The sequence below is a fragment of the Megascapheus bottae genome, chromosome 20, assembly GCF_031878675.1.
Source record: "Megascapheus bottae isolate mThoBot1 chromosome 20, mThoBot2.hap1, whole genome shotgun sequence".
NCBI lineage: Eukaryota > Metazoa > Chordata > Mammalia > Rodentia > Geomyidae > Megascapheus > Megascapheus bottae.
Window position 1 is genome coordinate 30826209 of NC_143528.1, and position 25543 is coordinate 30851751.

Sequence of the window (25543 nt, forward strand, 5' to 3'; positions counted from 1 at the left end):
TATTCTAAAGTCACGTGCCCAGAATTCTTTACTGATGGTTCATTTTAGCTCCTTTGTGTGTGGAAAGAAAATGAAATATAAGAAAATGAAGCCTTTTCAGTGACAATAGCTTGAAGTAAAGTCAATAACTGGTTGGTTTATTATGAGAGTGATCACAGATAGTGCTAGCTCACTGGAAAGCAGGTCTCAGTGATTCTGAATGACATCAATTGTGTATCTTGTCATATTTGGTTAAGCCCAGGGAAAAAGGAACAGATATATTTATGGGCCAAAATACACCAATGATTTTTATTCTTCTGTGATTAATGCTACAAAAAGTAAAAATATTTTTGTCAGTGGTTCTTACTCTAACTTCAGTGTATTCACTAAAACTGCCACAAGATTAAATTTGCATTTCAAGGCAATAGTCATAAAATGTGTTTTAAAGTATTATATTTAGTGGTTACCAAGATCTCAGAGTTGAAACTCTGCCATTCATTTTCTCTTTTGCAAATTTCTCATGAATCATTAGGAAATAACAGTAACATAGATAGTTCACAGAGCTGTTTGCAGTATTAAATAATGTAAAATGTTGTTACTTCAAACTCTACTTGGTACATAATAAGCAACTTATAAATAACTTATAAGTAACTTATAAATGATGTGATAATTAGATGTTTTTGTTTATTTTCTTCATTATATTCAGGTAAGACCAATGACAGTCTTTGTTTTCTACATCATCATTCTAGTCTGGGTAGTTTATCTATAAATATTGTATCATTAATAAGCATCTAAATTAGCATTGTCTATCCATTTCTGAGGTTCACCAGAAAGGAATACTTGACAGAGCTTATATTTGCTCGCTCATTTATAATGCAGCGATTAAATATTTCTTAATCAAATATGCCTTAATTTCTTAACTTTATATGCGATATTGTACTAGAGAATGCTGGGGTGAATTAAATCTAATTACATTAAGGATAATTATATTGAATGGCATAAATGAGGGATTTGTGCAATGTGGCAGATGACTCATACCAGGTAGAAGAAACAGAGGTAAAGAGTGCCAGAGATTTGACAAGGGGCCCTCAGCAATTAGAGGGAAATAAGACAATTCTGTTCCCCAAAAGACTGTGAAATAACATTACTATTGTCCCCACCAAGTGATGCAAATAAAACAAATCAGAATTGTGAAAGCACATAGAGCCTGGCACAGGTGACAGATCCCCAGATTTATATTCAGACTGATAGGATTCAACGTGAGCTTCTCAATATTTTTGCCTCAGCAATAAATGATGACAAAACAAAAATCAATTCAAATCTTTCCCATTTGACTCTTTAAAAAAAAGAAAGGATTTACCAATTCTCATATATTTTAGACACATAAGTATTTTCAGTCCATTTTCTGCAGCCATGACAGAGTATCATGCAATGGATGAATTATAAACACGAGCAACTTGTTTGAGGCAGAATTTTAGAAGCTGGGAAACTAAAGCCCTGCACTGCACCTGGTGAGTCTCTTGCTGTATAATGACATGGCAGAAGAGCAGGAAGTGTTCATGAGGTGGGAAAGTTCAAGTGCCAGTTGACTTATGTAGGAAAGCCATTCTGGTAATAGCACACCCACTACCCTCAACCAGTCCTCAGCCATTCCTGGAGGCAGGAGTCCTCTTGGCCTTGTTGAATCAATTGTTAAATCACAATGGCAGCTAGCATTCAACCTGAGTCAGGAGAGGACACTGAAACCACAGCAGTAGGTCTCATGTCAGTAAATTAATTTTATTACATGTTACCATGAAATAATTAATGGTATAGCAAGTTGGGGACTGAAATAATTTTTTCCTGATGAATCACAATTAGAAAGTATCTCATTGCCAAAAGATGCTCAGCAAAATATTAACATCAATGAACTATTAATTTGACTATAAAATAATTTCATTGTATAATGTTAAAAATTCATTCACTGGTCGGGTGCCAGTGGTTCACACCTGTAATGCCAGCTACTGAGGAGGCTGAGCTCTGAGGACCATGCATGAAAGCCAGCCCAGCCACAAAAATCCATGAGACTCTTATCTCCAGTTAATGACCAGAAAACCAGAAATGGTGCTGTGACTCAGTTGGTAGAGCTATAGCCTTGAGCTGAATTGCTCAGGGACAGTGTCCAGGTTCAAGTCCCATGACCCCCATAAAAAAAGAAAAAAGAAACAACTCATTCATTGAAGAATAGATTAAAACAGGAGAATGTAAACAGTCACTTAACTAATTTAGGAAAAAAGTTGTTTCCAGTAATAACTGCTTCCACAGTGATGCATACTTCAGCATGCTTTCAGATTGCTTCTTGCAAAACACAAACATCACTGTATTTCTGTATTTCTTGCCTTCATCCTCAGAACTTAAATTGCAATAGCTAGAGTAGCCCATGTTCTAGGCCAGGCTGCATTACATAGTGAGATTCTGTCTTCAAATGCAATTAAATACAATGAAAATTAGTATTTATTACCAAGAGAATAAGTATGTCTGAACCTTTTGAAAGTTCACCTTAGTGTAGCTTCTGAGAGACCCTGGTTCCAGTCCATTTATTGTTAATTATATCCCCCATTAGCATTATATCCCCATTAATATTAGCTAACTTAAAAAGTCCTCCTCTGACTTGCATGGGGATTTTACACATGTAAAGGAATGCGAAGTGAGAGATGGAGGTAGGAGAGAATGAGAGAATGAGAGAATGAGAGAGAGAGAGAGAGAGAGAGAGAGAGAGAGAGAGAGAGAGAGAGAGAGAGAGAGGGAGAGAGAGAGAGAGAGAGAGAGAGCAGTATATTGCATTTCTGAATGAAAATAGCCTAATGTTGCTCCCTGGAAGACTGAATTACAGGAGGTGGGGGGGAAGGGAGAAGCCAGAATAAGGGACATGGTCAATCTAATTGAAGTACTGTGTCTACGTGGGTGACAAACCTCACACAGGGAGATGCTTTCAAATGATTTACGTACACAGAATGCATGAGAATAATGGCAAATCTTGTCAGGGTGTGAGAAATAGCTGACGTGGGGGCGGGGAAAAAGAACTGAGATGGACAAGAAGGGTGAACAATCAAAATTCTTTATGTGCTTGTAAGTTGAGATCTGTTGTGTTTGTTGGGAACAATTTGAGGAGATGAGGAGTTGAGGAATAATGATGGAGGGGACAAGTCTCATCGAGGTACATTGAATATATGTATGAGAATTTCAAACTAAAATTCCCATATACAACTGACTGTAGTGCTAATAAGACCATGTGTGGAGATTTTGTTCGTGAAATAACTTGGGGGGGTCTACCTTGCCAATTATTGTAGGAAGAAATGACATAACAATAATATACCAAAAGCAACTGCAAATTAAAAATGGTTTTCCAGATTAAAGAATTTCACAAAAACTAAATTCTTCTTCACTCTGGTCTTTCCCAGGTCTATTGCAATTGTTTGGCAGGTGAGAAACACATCAATCACAGTTTTGTTTTGAGTCAAATCACAGTTCACTAGTACTGCATGTTCTCAAAATTGTAATTCTTGTGACCTCTTGGAAATTGTCACTGAAACAAAAAGTGAAATCGTAGGCTAGACTTAAATTTTTACCCTTTAGCAGACATATAGCCACTGTGGCTGTGTTTTCCATAATCCTGTCTAACTTGATAAGCAGTTTAGTGACAAAAGAAAAAGGCCCTTTGCTCCCCCTTTCTATTTCTTTTCCTATTCCTTGACATCATTTACATCAAACATTTTATATTCCTAATATCATTCCTTAAAGGACATTTTATTTTTCCCTTAGATTTGCCAAGCAGAGCAGGGAGCTAATGACTGGAGTCATGAGTTCTTCTGATCCTGACATTTTGCCTGTCTGCAGTAGATAATGTTTGAGATTTTACTGAGGTCTCTGCTGTCCCTGTCACAGGACCAGTTTCTAGAAGCTTACAGTAAAGTCAATCATCCCCTTGATTCCTCTGGGCAAAACACAGGTTGGGTTAAAACAGATTCTCCATCTACTAACACCATCAGAGACAAATGGAATTTCTAGAGACTCTGTGCCTGCAGAGATATGTGTTGAGCTCTAATCTCTTATGTGAGACTTTAAAAATTCCATTTCTTCTTGATTACTAGTACCCAAGGCATAATATCTGTTTACTTGCTTTCTCAATCTCACTGTAACACCAAGAAATGACAAGCAAGTGGGTACCCAGGCACTGAAAGTATCTCTCTTACACATCCTGCTTCCTGTGAGAACAAATTTAAGGCGGTTCCAGACCAAAGGCAGAACTAGTCACTGACATTTTTAGCGACACTGTCCAGATAAGTGTGGTGGGTGGGAGTGAATAGAGAAGTAATTGTCAAGAAAATGTTTCTGGACTATGGAATTCTACGTAGATTTTTGTTGACACCAGTGTATTAGCCTTAGGGCTGTGCAGTCACATGGATATCCAATGGTTGAGTTCTACTCAGAGAGAGAAAAATATGAGAGAAGGGTAGAAAACAGGAAAATACTGCAGAGAAACTTGAATTGCAAACCAGGAAAAGGATTGTGGAAGAAAAATAGACAATTGTTTCTAATGAAATATCTTATTTATTATTGTCATTTAGAAGGTTGCAAGAGATCATGGTTTCCAGCACATTCAAATAAGTAAAACCTATCTCTTTAATAACATTTAACACGTAATAACAATATAAAAGTACATTAAAATACATACTCTTATAAACCAGGAAAGTTTATACACTTCATAAGTACTAACGATCACAAACTAAGTATTTCTTTTCTGTACTTGAAGTGACCTTGAAAAACATGTGACACGAGTCAGATATGACTCAAGTAACTGACACTTTCTATCAGTAAAACTTGCCAGTCTCCCTAGCCATATGATGTATCATTTCGTGAGTTTAGCTGGAAAAAAAACAGCAATTTAGATTCAAATGTTCTGCAGAAAAAAGAGAAAAAGAAACCTGACATCTAAGATTACAGCTTTATATTTGGTATTCAGGTAACATGAGCAAAGAAAACTAAAAACGTCCAGACATTTCTCTAGCCCTCTTTTGCCATTACTATCCATAGGATGTTAATATTAAATTAATAGTGAATATCATTACCATTAGTATTTTGGCAAAATATAAAACCAATCAGAGGGGATTATGTGTTTCAATATATCTGGCAATAGTCTTAAGATAGTCCTACCTTGAATCTAAATTAAAATGAACCAGAGAGAAAGTAGTATATATACTTTGTTACCTAACTTAGATGATAAAATAATACTTCACAAAGCTTTGAAGTCTTATACACAGACCAGGTTGCATATTTGGCTATTTTGTAGATGACTTAGTAAGAAATCAAATGTCACTTTGCTTGGTCCAATCTCCAATAGGAACACCGATGATTGAACTAATAGGATTTCTTTTCTGTAGAGCACACATTATTAGCTGTGGGGAATTTCAGTGTGATTTAAAAAACAAACAAACCAACAGAAAAACCTTGCCCAGGATCCAGGCTTTGGTTAAGTGATTTTACAATGTCAGGAATACAGGTTTGATTTGAGTTGGCTTTTGACATAAGCTATGAGAGGATTCTTGAAATGTATATAGACTTATATCAAACAAACAAACAAATGCTCTAGTAATTGATGGGCTATCTTGGGTAGCTGTTCATGATATTTTTCTGCATTGACTCCACAGTTGTCCTTAGAATGCTTATTGCCATTTATAAGATTTCAAATGTTTATTAATAGAACACTAATCACCTCTACAATTCATAAAGAACTAAGTTGTACACATACTTAAATCTATGCTTGCTAAGATAATTTAAAGCAAATTATTATTTACATGATCTTTCTGTGAGTTAAATATTTTGCATGTAAGTCAACTCAGATACTGTAAGTATGAGATCTGAAATGGAGCAATGGTATAGATTATATGAGCTTAAGGATGCCCAGTGTAAAAGAACTATATTACAATTTGAAAGGTTAGAGGCTAGAACAAAAATATTATTCAGAATTTGAGAGAGATGCATTCCAGTATTTGTCTTCTACCTTCAGGATACATCAGATCTTTACTCCCACTCCCTTGCTACTAAAAACTTCGTATTAGGCATAGATTTTGCTTATTCACCTCTTCGATTTTTTTTCTGTCTTTTTCTTGCTCCTGCTCCTACTATTTTATCTTTACTTCTCTAATATAGTTCATAGTGAAATTCTCTAGAGGGAAGCAAATTGACCAGCTGTGATCTTGTTGTGATCTGTGCTGGATTTGGTTTTATATTTGTGTGTATACATCTAAATGCTTCATTAATATTCTCTTCCTTTCATTTAAACTGCATATTAACCTGATATGTCAATATGTCTACCCATAGTTATATGAATGAGCAAATGGATGAATGGCGGAAACTCTAGAAAACTGCTAACAAAAGCATGCTGAACCTATTTTTCTCTCATGGAACATTATTAGGTAGCAGGTGAAATGAAAGTAGCAAATTTGTATTTACTGAGGGTTCATAAATGCCAGAAGTATTACTTGGATAATTTGTATGTTCTCTATATACTGATACCTAGAAAATTATATAAAGATGATATTTCCTGTAGGTTTTCAATGGAATATTTTGAAGCTGAAAGTTTATAATTACCTCTACTGTGGAGCCAGAACTTTGACCCAAGTCTGTTCCATTTCTAATTTTTCTCCTCTACCATTGTACCTTAAAACCCAACATTGTTCAAGGTTAATGCGATGAGCTGCAAAGAGACACTGACCTAAAAGATTGAACAGAAGCATCAAGAGACTTGGCACTGAGTGCAGCCTTCCTTGGCTATCTTTTTGATTTCTGATGCATATATTTTCTTCTGTGTTGTCAGCCAGAAAGAGAAATTCCCAGTGCCCTTTGCTGTTGTTATTATGCAAATAATATGCCATCTTTGTTCCTAAAGCCTTAGGCAAAACAAATGGTTAGAGTAAGTCCTTGTCCTTCCTGTTACTCTTCTCAATCTCAGCCTTAAGGTGCCCTGACATTCACCCATCACTGCCGGGGTTCTCATTTCTAAGATGACCTGAGGTTCTCAGTTACCCTCTGTCTTTTATGTTTGTTCTGGAAATGGAAGGAAAACTAACACTTATTATTGATGTTAATATTACTCAGTGTTACTTTAATTGCTTCTTAGGGATGGCTGATAGCATGGTTTGGGAGACATGGCTCATGGAAACCAGAAATTGTTGAAGAAATTAGAAAACTGGTTTGCAGACACTGCCATCACCAGTGTTGCAGGCACTCCTTAGATGATGTCATTGCCTCAGCCACTTAGGGAAACAGAGTAAGGTCAAGGGGTTGGTATAGTACTGATGGTAAACTAACAATTCCCTGACTTTAGATTGTGGTCTATCTTAAAGACTAAGCAGTTGACTGAGACAAACATGGGCATATATAAGGCTAAGCCCCATGAAAAGATGGTTTGGAAAAGGGCAGGAATAAAGGCAATTTTGCCATCTATGCATTTTACAAAAACTATGCTTAATGAAAGTTCTTCCCTGCTTCCTCCCAGATAATGCATCCCCAGACTAGCTTCCAGGGAATTTTTAACTCTATGTATTGCTTTTTCAATGGTCTAAATCCTTTTATCTTTACAGTACATATGGCTCTCAACCCAGACCTGGTAAACACAGCTCTGATCTAATTTAATACCCACATTACAGCATATTTTAAATATCATATCACCAAGTGCATAAACAACTATGCTAATGTATGAAGTCGCACAGCACTGCTCACAACACATTACCATTTGCCAGCACCATAAAATCCCATTTACTTTTGCTTCAAAGTGTTTGATATTGAATTTGCTTTCCCCTGGACTGTAATTAACAACATTCTGAATTGAGTACAAAATTCAATTGATTGACAATATTAATCACACATTCACAGAGAAATTGGCTATTACGTCTGAACTTCTTTCTTTCTTATGTGTTCTTGGCATCTAATCACTGATTAAAACTAAAGAAATAGCCCCTTTCACCGGGCATCACGGATATTTATTTTCTTGGTATATTTAGTCTTTAAAGATTTTTTTCTCCATTTCTATTGGGTCTTGACTCAAAATGTCTATAGACATGGAATAAAAACCAAGAAAAAGTATTTCTTGTCAAAAGGAGCAGTTTATTCCAGATAATTAAATCTAGGAATGTTCAAAGAAAACACAGCAAGAAGCATAAATTAGGTTCTATCAAGGGATATAGGTCGTTCCTCATGAATGGATTCTGACAAAACAATTTTGTGGGAAGCTTTGAAAAGTCATTAATAGTTTTGAAAGTTTTTAAAACTAGTACATTTTGGAGAGGAAAGCAACAAGGTTTAGTTCTGTTTTAAAAAATGTACTTCACACATTCTCAGATTTTTCATTTTTATATCTGACAGTATCTTAGACCTACTCCTAAGATACCCATGCATATATGATTATGAATACCAGCAGATCTTTTTCTTTGAAATTCCCTTGCTCAAATGTAAAGAATGAAATGTATATTTTAACAGAATTCATTAAGTAATTAAATGAGTTCTGTCTTGTGATTGTAGAACCTCTCCCTTTCTCATGTATGCTGTCCAGAACTGTCTTGTATACATTGCTCATGATAGACTTTCTATCTTGTTCACCAATTTTACTTTTATTCTTAGAATTAAAATATAATTTACAATATTTGCTAAATAAGTCAACTTAGGATGGAATTTCCAAATGATTCTGTGCAGCATATTATTAACTTGAAAATTAATAAAATTGAGAACTTGAAAGAAAGTGGTTAAGAGCATAAGTGACAGAATCAAGTTATTTGGGTTTCAGTCTCATCTCTGATAGTCTCTAAAAGTGAGATAAAAATCATTGTCTCTCCTTACTTGTAGAGTAAAAGATGACATATAGACTATAGGTTAGTTTCAATATTTAGAGTACCAAGATGCAGTAAAACTAATACTAGATGTTGTTCTTATCATTCTGCCTATGTGTCATAATGCTTAGACTCCTGGGGTAGGTTTTTAGGCATCAGAAAAATATGCAGATGTGTTGATAATTTGGAGAATGTATATGACAGCCTCACAATTTACATTTTCTTTGAATCTGGAAGAATAGTTAAAAAATATCTTGCAGGGGCCGGGAGTTTGGCCTAATGGTAGAGTGTTTGCCTTGCATGCACGAAGACCCCAGTTTGATTCTTTGGTACAACACACATAAAAAAAAGCTAGAAGTGGTGCTGTGGCTCAAGTGGTAGAGCTCTAGCTTTGAGAAGGCCCATGGACAGTGCCCAGGCACTGAGTTCAAGCTCCAAGACTGGCAAAAAAAAGTCTTGCAGGAGAAAACCTGATTACAGTTAATTTACCTGTCAGCCTCTCTTTAACTACTCCTCGTGTAACCCTGCCATATCCATTCACAGCCAACCTCAGTATTTCTGTTGTTCCTGGTACCCATACATACACACAACCTACACACCCACACACAATCACTGTGAAGTAATTCTGTCACACAAAGGTGTGGCTTGTGTTAGGATATGATGATACCAAGCTACTTTCTAGGATACTGTAGATTTCTTTTCATGTCTGTGTTTTACTTGCTAGGGGTTCTGAATAACATAGCAACACTGGCATGTGTCAATCCACAGCTTACAGGACACATACAGTCGCCCTGACCAGGTCACTCTTTTATGAATAGCTTCAACATTTTGTATGAAACTACAATAGATTGCTACCGTGATTATCTCTCTAAAACCTGAATTATAACAACAGAGTAACTATGTATATATTTTTATCTAGCAGTGGCCAGGTGCTAGCTACATAGGGGCCTCATCCATGGATGTTTTAGATGAATGTTTGTTGAAATAAATGCTACTTTTTCTTTCCTGTGGTTAGTTTAGCTCTCTTCTTCCTTTTCTTCCTCCCTCCCTTTATTACATCATACTTTCTTTCCTTTCTTCTTCTCTAAATGGAATTAAACATACAATTAACTACAGACCACAAATCACATACAATTAAATGTAATAAATAATACAGTTATATGAAATATGTTCCAATTACTAATACTAATCTTATGTCTGTAACAGTCTATATTTACTTCACCTTAGATTTTGTTAAAGCTCAGGAACACCAATGAAACTAATATGCATAAATTAATCATTAGAATTGAATCATATTGAGATATATTATTTTTTTTCTTTTTTAAAATTATGGAAAGAATACAGAGATACAAGCTCTATCACTTATATGAAACTCTTTCCTTTTGAACTTAATACATATACAAAATTTATTTTTTCTTATATGTTTTCTCTACAGAAAGTCATTCTTTTAAAATGTTCTGGTAATTTATATTACAATATACAATTATATTAGAGCATCTTACACATTTTCCTTGGAAATTTGATCTTTACACTATTCATTTAGGCTTAGCTTTGTGTGTGTGTGTGTGTCTGTGTGTATTATGGGTGTGTCCATAGGCAAAGTTTACATCTTCAAATGTGATCCTTATAAATCATGTCAGGAATATCCTTTCAGACCTAGCATTTTCAAGTCCTAGAGTATATTAAATATTGGAGAAATAGCTATATTGAAAGTGCATAAATCATTTATTTTCTAAATGAATACAACATACAGTGAAAGTCTTTAGTGAATTTCATCCATTTAGTATTTACACTTATTTCAATTTATATTTTTTATGCAACTTATAAAATAGTATGTCAATTTCATACAAACATTTACACAAAAATCATCAGATAGCTCTTAATAGACATTTCAATCTTGGGATTATTGTGAGAAAAATGGAAGCAGCAACTAAAACCTAGTCAGAAACTGGGATAAACCATCATGCCCAGAAATAGTTAGATGAGTATTTGTTGTCCCAAGATGCTAAATATTGACATCACATATTAGGCAACTTTTTCATAGAGGTGATTCCTCATCTGCTTTCTCTTTTTAGAGGAACAAGTGGATACCAAGGGTTTTACATAAAATTCCTCAGTTTTTGTCTTTATGTAATCTAATCCTTTATTGATTATTGTGACCTTCACTTATGGCATTCTAGTATACTGGAATCTGTAAGGAACTAATGTATTGGTGACTTGGTTGATCTATCTATCTATCTATCTATCTATCTATCTATCTATCTATCTATCTTTATATATCAGTGTTTATCTTAAAGTAGATTATGCAGAGAAACAAACGTACATGGATACATATTTTTTACATTGCTCCAAATTTTTGAGTTGAGCAAAGAGCCATGCTGAAAGTCTTGTTGAAAGATTTTCATTTCAAAAATAATAGAAGTCAAAGATTCTCAGACAAGAATAAAGCATTTTTTAATTCAAATATTTTTACATGCAATTCAACTATAAGTATTGCACCCTTATAGACAATAGCAACTTGTAACTGGAGTCCTTATTTATACACGTAGAATCACATCATAATAATAACAAGAAAAAATATACAAAGTGCCTTATGAATGAGTCAAACTCAAGGAACAAAATGGTCTAAGTGTCTAAAAATAGATAAATTCAAAACAGATGCTCACAGGCATTACTTACCATAAAAAATTTGAAGACTGAGCCAGGAGTTTGGCCTAGCATATGTGAAGCCCTGGGTTCCATTCCTTGGTTATCACATACATAGAAAAAGCCAGAAGTGGTCCTGTGTCTCAAGTGGTAGAGCACTTGAGAAAGCATAGGGACAGTGCATAGGCCCTGATTTCAAGCCTTAGGACTGGCCAAAAAAATATCTGAAATTAAGTGATGTGAGTTCACATAAACATTTCCTTCTTACCATTTGGTCAGACAAAGATCTGAAGCAGAGTTATTTTTGGTTTTATTATTTTTTTAAGAAATCTCAATTGCTGACTCAAGATGGAAGTTGTTATTGTACTATTTTGTTTTTCTTTCTCCTTATTGCTCAGAGAGTGAACATAGGGCTTTAAGTATCTGGAGAAATTGCTGTCCATAACTGTATCCTCACCCCTCTACTTCATTTCTTATTGTTCTATTATAAAACAGATATGTTTTCATTTACAGTGACCTTTGTCTATTTTATACAGTATTTCATTGATTCTATATTATAATTTAATAGACATCATACATTATATATCTTCTGTATACTCATTTTTTACATTTGATCTGATTAGCAGATTAGCATTCTTATCTTTAACCCACATTTAGTATGTAATTTCACATATATTTTTCATAATTATCAATTATGGATATTAATAAAATGTCATCAGTGGGTAGGCTTGGTGGAATATGTCTATTCTGATTATTTAGGAAGTGAAAATCAAGAAAATCACCCTTTGAGGCTAGCCCAGGCAAAGCATTAGCAAGACTTTATATCAGCAAATGCCTGCTACTCAGCTCTATTAGAGATAGATTTAATTGTCTAATTATGCCCACCTTTGCTCAAGGTCTATGAGACTTTCTAAAAAAATTTAAGAAACTAAAGCAAAAGGCTGGTATACATAGCTAAAGTGGTAGAGAGCCTTTCTAACATACAGTCCCAAGTTCAAACTCCAATACTGCCAAAAAGAAGCCATAAACATTAAAAGAATGTAAAAGAATGAGCTGAAGAGCTCAGGGACAATACCTAGGCTCAGAGTTCAAGCCACATGACCAACAAAAAATCTATACATCTATATAGATGTATCTATCTATCTATATATATCTATATATAATGTGTAAATTGGTATTTAGGCTTATTTGTGTGGTTTTTTTTTTTTTTTTTGGTGTGGGCAGGCTATGGTATACAAGTGCCTCCCATTTGCACCAGAACTTGGCCTATTTTTTCCTTCAGTTTTTCTTTTTCAGTTAAAATCTTATTCCTTATCTAAAGCTGACTTTCATTCAGCTTGAATCCTCCTATCTACTCCTTCTATCTACTCCTCCTATGTATGTGATTCTGGGCACATGCCACAACATACAGCTTGCTGGTTGAAAGGTGTTCTTGCTTAATATTTGCTCAGATTTTGATCATCCATTCTCCAGATATCTGTCTCCTGAGAGGCTAGGAGTGCCATAGTGAACCACCATGCTGAGAATTAAAAGTTTGATTTATGAACCAAAGAAGTGCTCTAGGATTTAAGACTTTCTCTTTTTGAGAACTTTTAGTGATGCTTTGCTAATTTAACTTTTGATTTTCATTATATAATGAGGATCACAAACTTGAAGGATACACATTTCCTTTTATTTTGCATCTCTAACAGATGATAGACCTTGTTTTGAGTCACTTCAAATTCAAATTTGCTTGTGCACACGACTAATAATTGATTGGGAATGTCATGTAGAAGATAAGTGAATGATGTATACACTCAGCTTTTCTGTGTAGGTTGGATTTCCATCATAATGGGAAGAATGAAACATTTCTTATAAACTAGTCTTAGAATTCTTGTATGGTATTTTAATATATATTATTGATCAAGCAAGACTTAAAACAGACAGACTCTTATTTGGAAAGGGGTGTGTATTAATCTGTAGTTACAGGGTACCACCATGAGTGTACCATGAGAAACACACTGACAGAGACAGCTGTGGAGAATCTTTGATCATAGGAACTGCACATTACTCAATTGGAAAAGTAAAGTTAGTCAGATAATACTTCAAAGGCCTTGGGGAATTTAAGGTTCACATTTCTATATTCTGCATTTCTATATTATCTTTGCCGTGAAGACTCAACACAGATTTATTCTTTTTCTTTCTTTGTTTTGTACATCCTTTTACATGGAACACAGAGTTTCATGAATTCAAAGGATATTTATCATCTAATTTTCTTTTTATGACCTATTGGAAAGGCACTAAATATTTATTGAATGATTTAATTAGATGGATCTCTAATAGGACACAGGAAGATAAATGAGGACACATTTTATGTTTATTTTTTTTCAGAATTCAGAGGAGAGAGATCTGAAATAACAGAGTATAAAACACTCTGTTTCCTCATATTCTTTTCCATATGTCACAAGTTCCTACTAACAAAACTCAGAGATTATTCAGAATTCCACTTTCATATGATTTCAATTGAAAGAATATTCACCTGCAACATAATGACCGATGACAATCACTATAATACGTGAGCCAGAAACTAAACCATGCTGACTAACAGCCAAATGACATTGTGATTCACCTCAATTTTCAGAGAAGACAACTCAATACAGAAGGTTCAAACCTAGATTTTTCTTCTAAGTTTTGGCTTTTGTTCCTGAGGTTATACTATACCTTCTCCATTTTCTTTTATATTTGTTTCTATCAAAATGCTCTAATTGAAATGGTTAAGCTAAATTTTTAATTTAGTAACAAAATAAATGAATCTGTAAATCTTCATACTTGTTCTTTCTTGCATTTTTAATGTGTTTTCATCACATGCATGCTAACTCATTAGCAATTTTTGACAATTGTTCCATGAATGAGATCACTCATAAACACTATTTCTTCTAAAGTATGCATCTTTAGTGGGAAAAAATTGACATTTCAGATAGTGTATCACAAATGACATATAATTCAAAAGCATTATATGAAAGTATAATTCTAAATCATATAAATGTATACATCCAATGGGACTCTACATTAAAAGCACAATTTAGGCAGTCTTGTGAGGAAGTAGAGTACAATACAGAGTTGATATCACTATAAAAATTCATGCAAAGAAGTTTTCATAGTATTACTGTCAATATTTATTTGTGTATGCATATGTCAATATTATAGCTAAATTTATTCATTTCCTTAGCTGGGAGAAAACTTGAAACTGTATTTTCTAGGTTTCTGTAATCACATATAAAATATTTTAAACTTTTAAAGAAATTTTACTGCATACATTATTTTAGACCTAGATCTAATTCTCCAAATAATTTTCTTATGAGATGCCTCATTGGAAACTTGGAGTAATTCAATATTAATAAGGTTATCAGTATTTAGGTAATGAATTTCTGTAATAGACCCATTTATATAAATACAAAATTTTATATGTATAACAGCATCTATACATTTTGTAAATGTACACTCACAAACACCGGACAATTATGTTCCTTGCTTTGGAACTGCATTATCATGTTCTCTTATAATTTGTTGTACCAAAAATAGCTATCCCTGATAATCATCAATTTGACACTCATTTTATTTGCAAGGTGACTCTCCAAAAGTATTCTCATTGGAAGTAGCAATTCATAGGTCTTATGGGAAATGTTGCTGTTTTTCATATTTCTCCCCTATTTCATCCTGTTTTGTTATTCTCTGCTTCTCTTTTATGATTGCGTAGTTTTTTTTTTCTTTAGAACTGGGTGATATTTGATACTTTTTTGGTGGATAATGTAAAATGGTTATAGGGATACAGGAGAACCATGTGTCCAGTAGACTTCTATAGTGCTTCTATTTAGTAGTAGTAAGAAATGCAGTGTTTTCTGAGCAAGTTCTCACCATTACTTTGGAAATACATTGCCGTTCCTGCAGCCCTTCACTGCAACAGGGCCCAGTGTTAAAAACATAGTGACTATAGCTGGATCATAGCTACATCTCTAGACAGTCACAGAGCTAGTGGGCACCAAGACTTTCCCGTTCCTAATTGAGCCTGTGATCAATATATCCAGGAAGATGTTGAAACAATCTTGAGCTAATTTCATGCCAATTCAGACAAAAACAAATTTCAAGCCAGGTGCTGATGACTCACATGTATGATCTTAGCTACTCAGGAGGCTGAGATTGAAGGATTTTGGTTCAAAGCCAGCCAGGGGAGAAAAATCTGCAAGCTTTTTTTTTTTTTTTTTTTTTTAAGTGGGTCATGGGGCTTGAACTCAGCCTGGGCACTGTCCCTGAGCTTTTCAGCTCAAGGCTTCTGCCCTACCCTTGAGCAAAGCTCCACTTTCCATTTTCTTAGGTTAATTGGACATAAGTTTCAATTCCTTTTGTGCCTGGGCTGACTTTGAACCTTGATCCTCAGATCTCAGCCTCCTGAGTAGCTAGGATTACAGGCGTGAGCCACTGGGCCCCCGTTTGCAAGACTCTTATCTCCAATAAACTACACAGAAAAAGCCAGAAGTGGTGCTATGGCTCAAATGGTAGAGCACTAGCTTTGAGCACAAAGAGACTCAGGGACAGTGTCCAGGCCTTGAGTTCAAGCCCTAGTACCAAATTCCCACTTCCTTCCCCCCCAAAAATTCAGTGCAGATACTGCAGCATGGACACAAGAATCCTCAATAAATACCATAGCCTTAAAGCTCTTTGGAGACATTTTACCTAACTTAAAGCCTATTTGCCACTAGTTCTAACAGGATGGTAGCTCCTATTCTGTGAATATTGGGTTCATTTCTTTGGATCACCTTCTAAAATTATATTTTCCATAATCAGAAAATAAATATTTATTAGACATTGATTTATTGGATTCTTAATTGCAAAATATCATATGCAATATAAAAGCACACATATATGAAGGTATAACTAAACGATGGTAAATCTATACAAAATGGTAAAGGTTTCTGCTCCACAATTTCTTTAAAAATAAGACAATTACAATAAAATGTAATGGGGACATCAGTTATCAGCAGTAGTCATCTGTTGTAGGATATTTTTATTCTGTTTTCTTCCTGTACTTCTCAATATCTCTTCATCTATCATTGTTAAGTGAGTGACATTTCCCCCAAGGACATTTCAGTCAGTTTGTCAAATCTTGAGGGAGGATTTCTTTGAGAGAAAATCTGGTATTTCATGAGTAGAGGCCCAAAATGTTGAACAGAATCCCTGGTGCTCAAAACAATGAAGAATTAGCAGGCCTGAAATATCAATAATGCTATTTTGAAAACCTCTGTTTTTTATTATATTATATTATATATACATATATGTACACATATATACATGTAGAACTAGAAAAAGTCAGAAAGAACATGAAGAAAAAGATAATTTAAATAATATGAGTATTTCACATTTTCTTATGTCAACTATGTTTTGAGGAAGACTGATATTTGTTATTTCTTTAAGTATAACTTGTAAAAATGGGACATTTGCTTCCAGGGCTAACTTTTTGAAAGTGTCTGTAAGTGGCCAATGTAAGATTTGGAGTACTAGTGACAGTTATTCAGCTGTGTCTATTGAGTAGCTCAAGATTGGCTGTAGTTGCCTAAACCTAAATTTCTCTGTTGGAAACATTTCTTGAAGTTGTTTTCTAAATCCCTGACTGGCTTATTTTGTACCTAAATTGAAGCTCAAGAACAACCTATATTCACACAAAGCCTCTTTTGACACAAAAGAAATTATGCCTGAATGAACTGTTATTTCTAATCCTGGCAAAATTCCTAAGATTTAATGAAGTGTAACCATTTTGAGGAAAAAAATTTAAAAAGCCCAAATTTACAACACAAAGAATATCACTAAAAAAGTTTAGAAGATGAGTTTGCTTTTTAATATAAGGGCTGGAATATTGCCCTGGATATTATCCAATGAACCAGGCTTATGTTTTTTTGGGTTTTTTGAAAGTAAGGACTTTTTGGTTTATTGGATTGGTTTTAAAATCTGAATTGGAGGGAACAATATCAATGCCATACATAATATAAAAGGTTGGAGATATTTTTTATTTGTCTTCAGTGTAATAAAATGTTGGTTACCTTAAATTCATCAGATAGAAGGTGCATTACTTCACATATATTGATACTCTTTCTCATGTCTTGGTCCCCATTTCCCTCCTCCCACCCCCGCCCCTCATCTTGTTTTCCCTCCTTCCTTATCCAATTTCAAATAAGCAAATATTAATATCTCCAATATATCAGATAACAAGGTGAAACATTATAACAATATCAAATAACCAGGGGACAGCAAAATTGACTTTTTTAACCTGGTATGTAATTGTTTTAAATTGTCTTCATTAGTAAACTGTCTTCTGTGGGACCATATTGAACTTTTTGGACATATTGAACAATTTCTTTTTTTTTATTGTAATTAGTAAAAGGGTTACATGATATTTGCCAGATAGAAGGTGCATCAATTCACATACATTGATACCCTTTCACATGTCTTGCAGGCTTATGTTTTAATTGTGATTATAAATTTTAATTTAGTTATAAACTTAAAAGAACCAAATGTGATTATATGGTTTGGAAGGGAGTTAACAAAACCTGTGTGAGATTATATTTTATCATTATGTTATTTTTGTACGTATTTTCACCAGGGAAGATTCCATTGCTATTTTTTGAAAAAAACAGGAAATCTCAAGGATCTTGACAGCAACAGTAGAGCCTCCATTCTTATTAGCCAATACACTAGCACTATTGAACTTCACTCTTGGCAGTAGTTGTGAACAGCAGCACATCCTCCAGGTCAGATATGGTGCTAGCATTTTAAATACTTTGTGACTAATCTTCAAAGCATCCCACTCAAATAAGTCATTTTTCCAACCTACGCAGAAGATTCTGTGATGTTGATCATCGTGTTTAAAGTTTGATGGCATTCTCAGACCTTAAGTTCAAGTGCAACTCACTCCAAATCCATTTTTCTTGTGTTTATTTCTAGCTTTTGTTAGGGTAAAGAGAGATGGGGAACAAATGGGTGTTCATTTCTCTCCATGCCTGGCATGGAAATCATCATTCCTGAGCACTAAGAGGCAAAGTTGTAAAATAAAAGATTTTATGACCATGATCTCCAGTTGTTAGATTCTTAATGGAGTAATTTAATTTGAATGCTTATTTTTTCTAAGGACTGTGACATGTTATTGTAAGAAAACTGAGTCATGAGGGTATCAGAATAATGAAAGGGCAGAAAGTGAAGTCAAGAGCCAACAGGACTTATTTGGGAGTAAAGCATGGGAAGGGCAGCCAAATCTTCTTCAACCTGGCTGAAGGGAAAATGACACAACCCCCAATTCACAAACTAGGGTCCCTTTCATTATTGGGCAGAAAAAGTGATGTGGGGGAGTGACAGATGGAAGCTGGTTGAGAGGGAGGTGGAGTGGAAGAGCACTGTTATTTTGATGGAGGAGTTTCAAGGTCTCAACAGCCCTCTGTGTTAGAGAGGGATGTGAGCATCAGATATGGCCTTGGTCTCAGGCTCTCTTCTGAGACCACAGGGCATTTCTTCAGGGGTGAGGTGAGGAGAGATGATTCAAGGGGGTCAGCAGAAGGGATAGTTCTAAGTAGTGGGTGTCAGGAGGGAATGTGAGAGCTTTAGCTTAAGTCAATTTCCAGCAGTTATAATTGTTTGCTTTTTTAAAAAAGAAAGTTGGAGAAGAGGATATAATGAATGTTTATTAAATTATACAGTGGCATTATCTTCCCTCCTTGATTCCTACATACTTTACGACACAATCTATTAGTATGAATACCCATTTGCTACTTGTCCCGAACCCCACTCCTTAATAAGCATATTTGGACATAAATACAAGACTAGCAAAGATACCTTTTGTGCCTTTACTTTCCTGTCAGTTTTTCTCCTGTGAAGCAGGTAAGTAGCAGAACACTAAATGCTATTGAATCATATTCTTATTCCAATGGGAAAAAATGGGAGAAACTCAATTTAACACTAGCTAAAATGTCTGCAGTGTTTTATGCACTGGGAAACATTAGCAAATAGAATAAAAATGGAATTAAAAACATCTCTGCTTGTCCTACTCAGATTTTCTCAGTTTCATAGCTTTGCATTTGGGCATCTTGAGGGGTAGGATTTTTATCACATTGCTATGTACTTGTTTCTCTTTCTTAGGGCAACCTGCCACAATGAAAACAGTGCACTGATTGGAACTTGGATTGTTTTTTTTTAATTTTACCGTGAAAGATCATAAGGTTGAAGTACTTTTATAGGCCTTTTAGAGTGATAAAATAGACTTAGTCCATTTTGCTTTGTTTTTAAAAATCTCTTCTGCTAATATTGCCACAATTTTCATGTTGTAAACATATGCATACTAAATATATTGTAAATATATTGCATGGGTATTTTGTTCTGCATCAAAGATTTAGTAATTATCCAAGCTTTAATTAGATGTGCATTTTTTCAAGTATCTAATTGTATTGTGATAGACTCTCCTTATATACTAAATTAACATGTGAATGATTTGCATACAGTACATTTATAGTATATAGACTATTGCAAAATCACTTTTTTCCCTTATATAAATGGATCCATTTACTGTTGTACTAGTGGGAAATGAAGTTGTATAATTAGAAAGTAGTATGCTACTTCATAGCTTATTAGCTTAGGATAATTATCTACATGTTATATTACCCATTGAATTGCAATCCAAAGAATTGGATTATAGTACTTAAAAGAAGTGGCAACCAAAACAGTTAAGTTGTCATAGCAACCATTGACTTGCAATGAAAATAAATTCATTTGTTGACTTTTCTGCACTGTATTCCTTTTTGATAACTCTTCTTTTTCTCTTGTTCTTTTTTCTTTTCTTTTCTTTATAATTTGCTGCTTGCCATTGCAGGAAGTAGAGGTTTGTATTCAGCTTCTGTGTTTCCTATTTTATTTTAGATTTTATGTAAGTCTTTACATTTCAATTAGCCATGTGAACTCAATTCATATTATTTCCCTCACAGGATGATTATTTTCGCACTTGGAGTCCAGTGAAACCCTTTGATCAAGGTAAGAACCTAATTGCACCAACATAAAAACATTTCTATACTCATAGTCTCTGCTCTTTAAAATGATACTATTAATTACTATTGAAAGTACAAAATAGAATTTCTTAAGAGTGCATCTGTGTGTGGAAATGATGGTTACTTAAGGAGAATATGTTTAGAAAAAATTGGCTAGGTAATATGGTTATGTTAAACTTTCTTTTATTTATTTATTTTTTAAAGTAGACTGAGAGACTTTAATTCAAAGATATATCCTAAAAGAACTGAGACAACCTTGCCTAGGCAAGGTCCTGACTTTCTTATCCCCTTCAGGGTCATTTCCATCTCGAGTTTATTATCCAGCTATCTTCATTGTAAAGTCATAGGATATTCCTGATTTTATAATTCACCTCACAGGCTCCCAGGCAGAACTTCAAATTCATTTAGGTATAAAATCTAAAGCAGCTCCCACAACACGAACAATACAAACGTTTGTACGAGATGTTGCAGATGCTGTTTCTGATTGGTTAGGAGAAACCTAAATGCCATGTTTCTTTCTTTCTTTCTCTCTTTTTTGTCAGGATAATATTTACAGGGCTTATAGTTCCATTCATCAAGTAGTAGGTGCATTACTTCTCACACGCTGATACCCCTTTGCATGCCATGTTTCTTTTTTTCATATATTTTTATTGTAATTAATAGAAGGGTTACATGATATTTTCCAGATAGATGGTGTATTAATTCCCATACATTGATACCCTTTCACATGTCTTGGTCCCCATTTCTCTCCCCCCCCACCCCTCATCTTGTTTTCCAGAAAGAATGACATTGCCCCATTTGTTAGGAAATGGAAAGACTTAGAAAAGATCATATTAAGTGAAGTAAGCCAGACTCAAAGGAACTTAGGCTCCATGGTTTCCCTCATTTGTCATAATCAGTAGAAACCTTGGGCTCTACTAGCAGAGATTTACAATAGAACAAAACCTTGATACAAAAGGCCATATAGTAGGACACTAAATGAAAGGATCTCTAGGATATAAAAACATAAGCCATATAATGAGTGATTGTTGTCCTTAAAGTACTATGTTATCTCTCATCTCTTTTGCTGTCCCTTGGTTATCTCTTATTGTTACAGTATCTCACTTTGTTACCTGATGTATGGGATATATTTGTATTTGGTTATTTGAAATTGGATAGGGAACGGGGGAAAACTTTCTTTAATTTTTAGATACATGTTTGACTTACAGATTTGGGCTTTTAAATATTTCCATTTTTTATTAGTTGACACAAAGCACTTCACATAGTTTCAAAGTGCATTCATTTGGAGATAGACATATTTTTCCAGAATTGAAAAAAGTTGCTCTTATGTCTCTTTTTCAGTGAATACATGGTTTCATTTTAAGCAGACCACCTCGGTAATTAGCATTATCTGAGGGCTTAGCCTGACCCAAAAGGGAAAGCGATATGCTCAACTAGTGTTCTCCAATCTCTATACATACAACATACACTTCTAATGAGCTTACTTAAAGAAAGAAAAGCAGTACAAACTGGTGGAAGATACTGATGTGTATAACGGCAATGAAGACTCCAAATTCCATGAGATCATAACTATATAAAAGAATTGTTTAGTAAATTACATGACATTTCATCTATGGAATCTTCCACTTGAAATTTGAAAGAGACAAATACTGTTAGAACTCCCGGCCGAATAAAGCTACTTTAGGCAATAATATCCGTGACAAAGACAGTATTTGCTGAAGCATTACCGCTGATATACTAGTCAGTTTTCTGTTGCAGTAATGAAATACTTGAGGCAAATAAATTACAGAGAAAGAAACTTAGGTTGGTCCTGACTCTGGTCTCATACCGAGTGAACCCTGGATTTTGGTATTTGGTAAGGGCAGTACATCACAGCCATAGAACAAGATGGAAGCCACATTGAATCACCAATCAGCAGGCAAAGAACAAGAGACTGGAGTCTGGCAATCTCCTTTCAGATCATCCCTGATACCCAGAGCATCTCTCTGAAGACATCATTCACTAAGTATCTCACAACCTTCCAGCAGCACCCCTGCAAGGACCATGACTTGAATGCATGGACCCACCAGGCTTGGGGCTTCTCAATATCCATACTGTAGTGAAAACGAGTAAATGATGGAGTCATACAATACCAGAGACAGGTTAGCATTTTGCCATGTCCACAAAGTGATCCACTGAATATTGGGAGATGAGTGCTACACATATAACTCCTCTATGAGAAACAAGTTACATGGACATCACCAATATCAATCGAGAGAAGGAAGCTGTCATCCCATCAGTCCTTCTTCAAAATCAGCTTCTTGTGAAATCTTTCATGCTACAGTGGTATTATGTTGAGGGCTGTGTTATCTTTCTTATGGGATCAGCACTTAGAATACTAAGATGGCCATTTTGACCTGGATTACTAATAAATTATTTTTTTTAATGTGCTAAAATCAGTAAAAGTGAAAGTAACAACAGATGTATTTATGTACTTTCTTGTACAACAAATTTTTATGAAGGAATCATAAACCTTAAAAGTTTGGATTTAACTATGCAAAGGTGTTAACTCACAAATTTATCATACTTGATAGCTCTGGTAAACAATAAAGTTGCTTTGATTTGTCCCTGTCCCCTTTTGGGTGTATTACACTATATTGGGTGTGAACTATCTCTTACTTATGTAAAAACTATTCTTACTGCAGGGAAAAACAAGTTTGAGTCTGATTTATTTTCATTTTCAAAGAAATTTTTACTAACAATCTTGTGAAACAGTTGTACTTATTAGACAAGAAGAAGCTTATGATATGAAAAATCTAGTATTTCTAGTGTCCAATGTTTAATGACTTTTATATCTGATATATTAATTTCTTTAATCATTGCAAGAATCTAGAAGGTAGATGAGAAAATGGAGTTGAGGGGAGATATTCTGTTTCATATAATATTCCTTTAAAATGGCAAGCTGGAATTTGGGTTTCATTATTTTAGTCCCTGAATTGCATTTTTCTTATATCTGTCCAGGAAAGAAATTCATCTGATGGCACTAAAATTGTAGTATTAGCTTCACAATTGCAAATTCACATATAAAACCATGCCGATTGTACACATTGATAAGACTTTTTTTCTTACAAACATTCACTGTACACTAAATCTACCCACCTCCTTTTCTTCTTTCATCCTGAAAGGTTTTACTTTAAAACACATTTTTTTATGTGAAAACACATTAGAGAAATAACGAATAACTTATTTCGGTGTGTAAAAATATTTTGTTGATCAGATCTTGAATCTTTATTGAATGGATTATATATTGCCTATAAATATAAAAGTGCTTTAGGGATGTCTTACTTAAGGATATAATCCTAGTTACCAAGAAGGCTGAGATCTGAGATCAAAATTCATTATTTAGGTTATGTATATATTTTTGGGATTGAGTCCAAGTATCTAATTTATTTGCTGACCACCCTGAGTGGTAAAACTTCCTTATTCCCTTATGGCTCTGAATAATAGAGAGTTATTGTAGGTTTGTTGAATTTGCTCATCACAGAATTATTTTGATATTCATTAATCTAATATAATTTTCAAGGCTTTCATATTTAAGATTTAAATCCTCTGTGTTTTATATTTCATCTTTGTATGGTATTAACTGTTATATTTCATTTCATTGTTGAAATAATTTAATATATGTTCATATAATCAATTTTATATATTGGTGTTTATTAATAACAGATTTTAAATTTGAAACATTTGCATGTTATTTATTAAATGAATATCTTGTATCAATATAAGTTGCTTTCTTCTATTCCTATGCCTTTTTTCTGAAAAAAACTGAAGAAAATAAAGATGTGGTGATATTGGACTGAAGATTACTCTGATAATACTTTTTGTTTGCCTTTTTTCCTTTGGATTTTTTGGAACAGAGCTCATCCTAGGGCTTGAAGCCAGGCCTGGTTTCTTTCCTTAATCTTTTGTGCTCAGGCCTAGCATTATACCACTTGAGCCGCAGCTCCAATTCTGCCTTTTTTGTTGGTTAATTGGCGACAAAAGTGTCACAGACTTTCCGACCTAGGCTGAATCATGACCCTCAGATCTCAGGCTCCTAAATAGCTAGGATTATAAGATGAGCCACTAATGCCCAGCTAATAACATTTCTTACCATGGTATTTATGCCATTTTGATCCAATGCATTGTAAAGTTTACTTCTATTTTCATTTCTAGAGAATATTTCTCAAAATATGCAGAAATTTAAGTACCTATGAATAAAGTGCTAATATGTCCTTATACAAACAGTACAATTGTCTATCAAAAGGATGTATTTTTACCTACTTATAAAAACACACAATGTAATCCTAGCTACTCAAGGAGGCTGAGATCTGAGGATAAGGTTCAAAGCCAGCTCGGCACAAAAGGACCTGAGACTCTTATCCCCAATTAACTACTACAAAATGGGAAGTGGGGTTTGGCTCCAGGGTAAGGTGGTAGCCTTGAGCTGAGGACCTCAGGGACATTGCCCAGGCCAAATTCAAGCCCCTTCACCCCCCCCCCCCAAAAAACACACATGCACACAATACACGTAAGTATATAAGTATAAAATAACACTGTTAAACGTATCCTTATGAACCTGCAAACTTGTCTCTTAAGCAAATCAGAAAAAATGTAATTCATAAATATATGTACTCCAATATACATATACACATCTGATCATATATATATGTGTACCTATGCACATGCATACATTCATATACATTTACATATATTCATCTACATTTCATATATTTTAGGAAAAACTAATTTCATTACAATTTTTCATACTTGTACAAGAGGGGGTCATACCTGCATAAAATGTACCCCACTTAAGCCACTTCTTGTTCACTCTCCCTTATTTCCCCTCCTCCGTCTCTTAAAACAATTTCGACAAGTTTATTGGTTTCTGTTCCTATATGAAGATAAAGTACTGCACTCATATTTATTTATGCTCTCCTCCCACTGATAACTACCAATAAAAGACGCTGTTTAAATAAA

The 25543-nt window shown here is 34.4% G+C and overlaps 1 protein-coding gene across 2 annotated transcripts in view; it reads left to right on the forward strand.

The window, feature by feature from the left end:
* Window positions 1-25543, forward strand: part of Spock3 (SPARC (osteonectin), cwcv and kazal like domains proteoglycan 3) — a 243269-nt gene that overhangs the window by 81198 nt on the left and 136528 nt on the right. For both annotated transcript variants that reach the window (XM_090354216.1, XM_090354217.1), the window contains exon 3: window positions 20486-20531. In XM_090354216.1, coding sequence (XP_090210342.1) covers window positions 20486-20531 — 46 coding nt within the window. The remainder of the gene's footprint in view (window positions 1-20485; window positions 20532-25543) is intronic.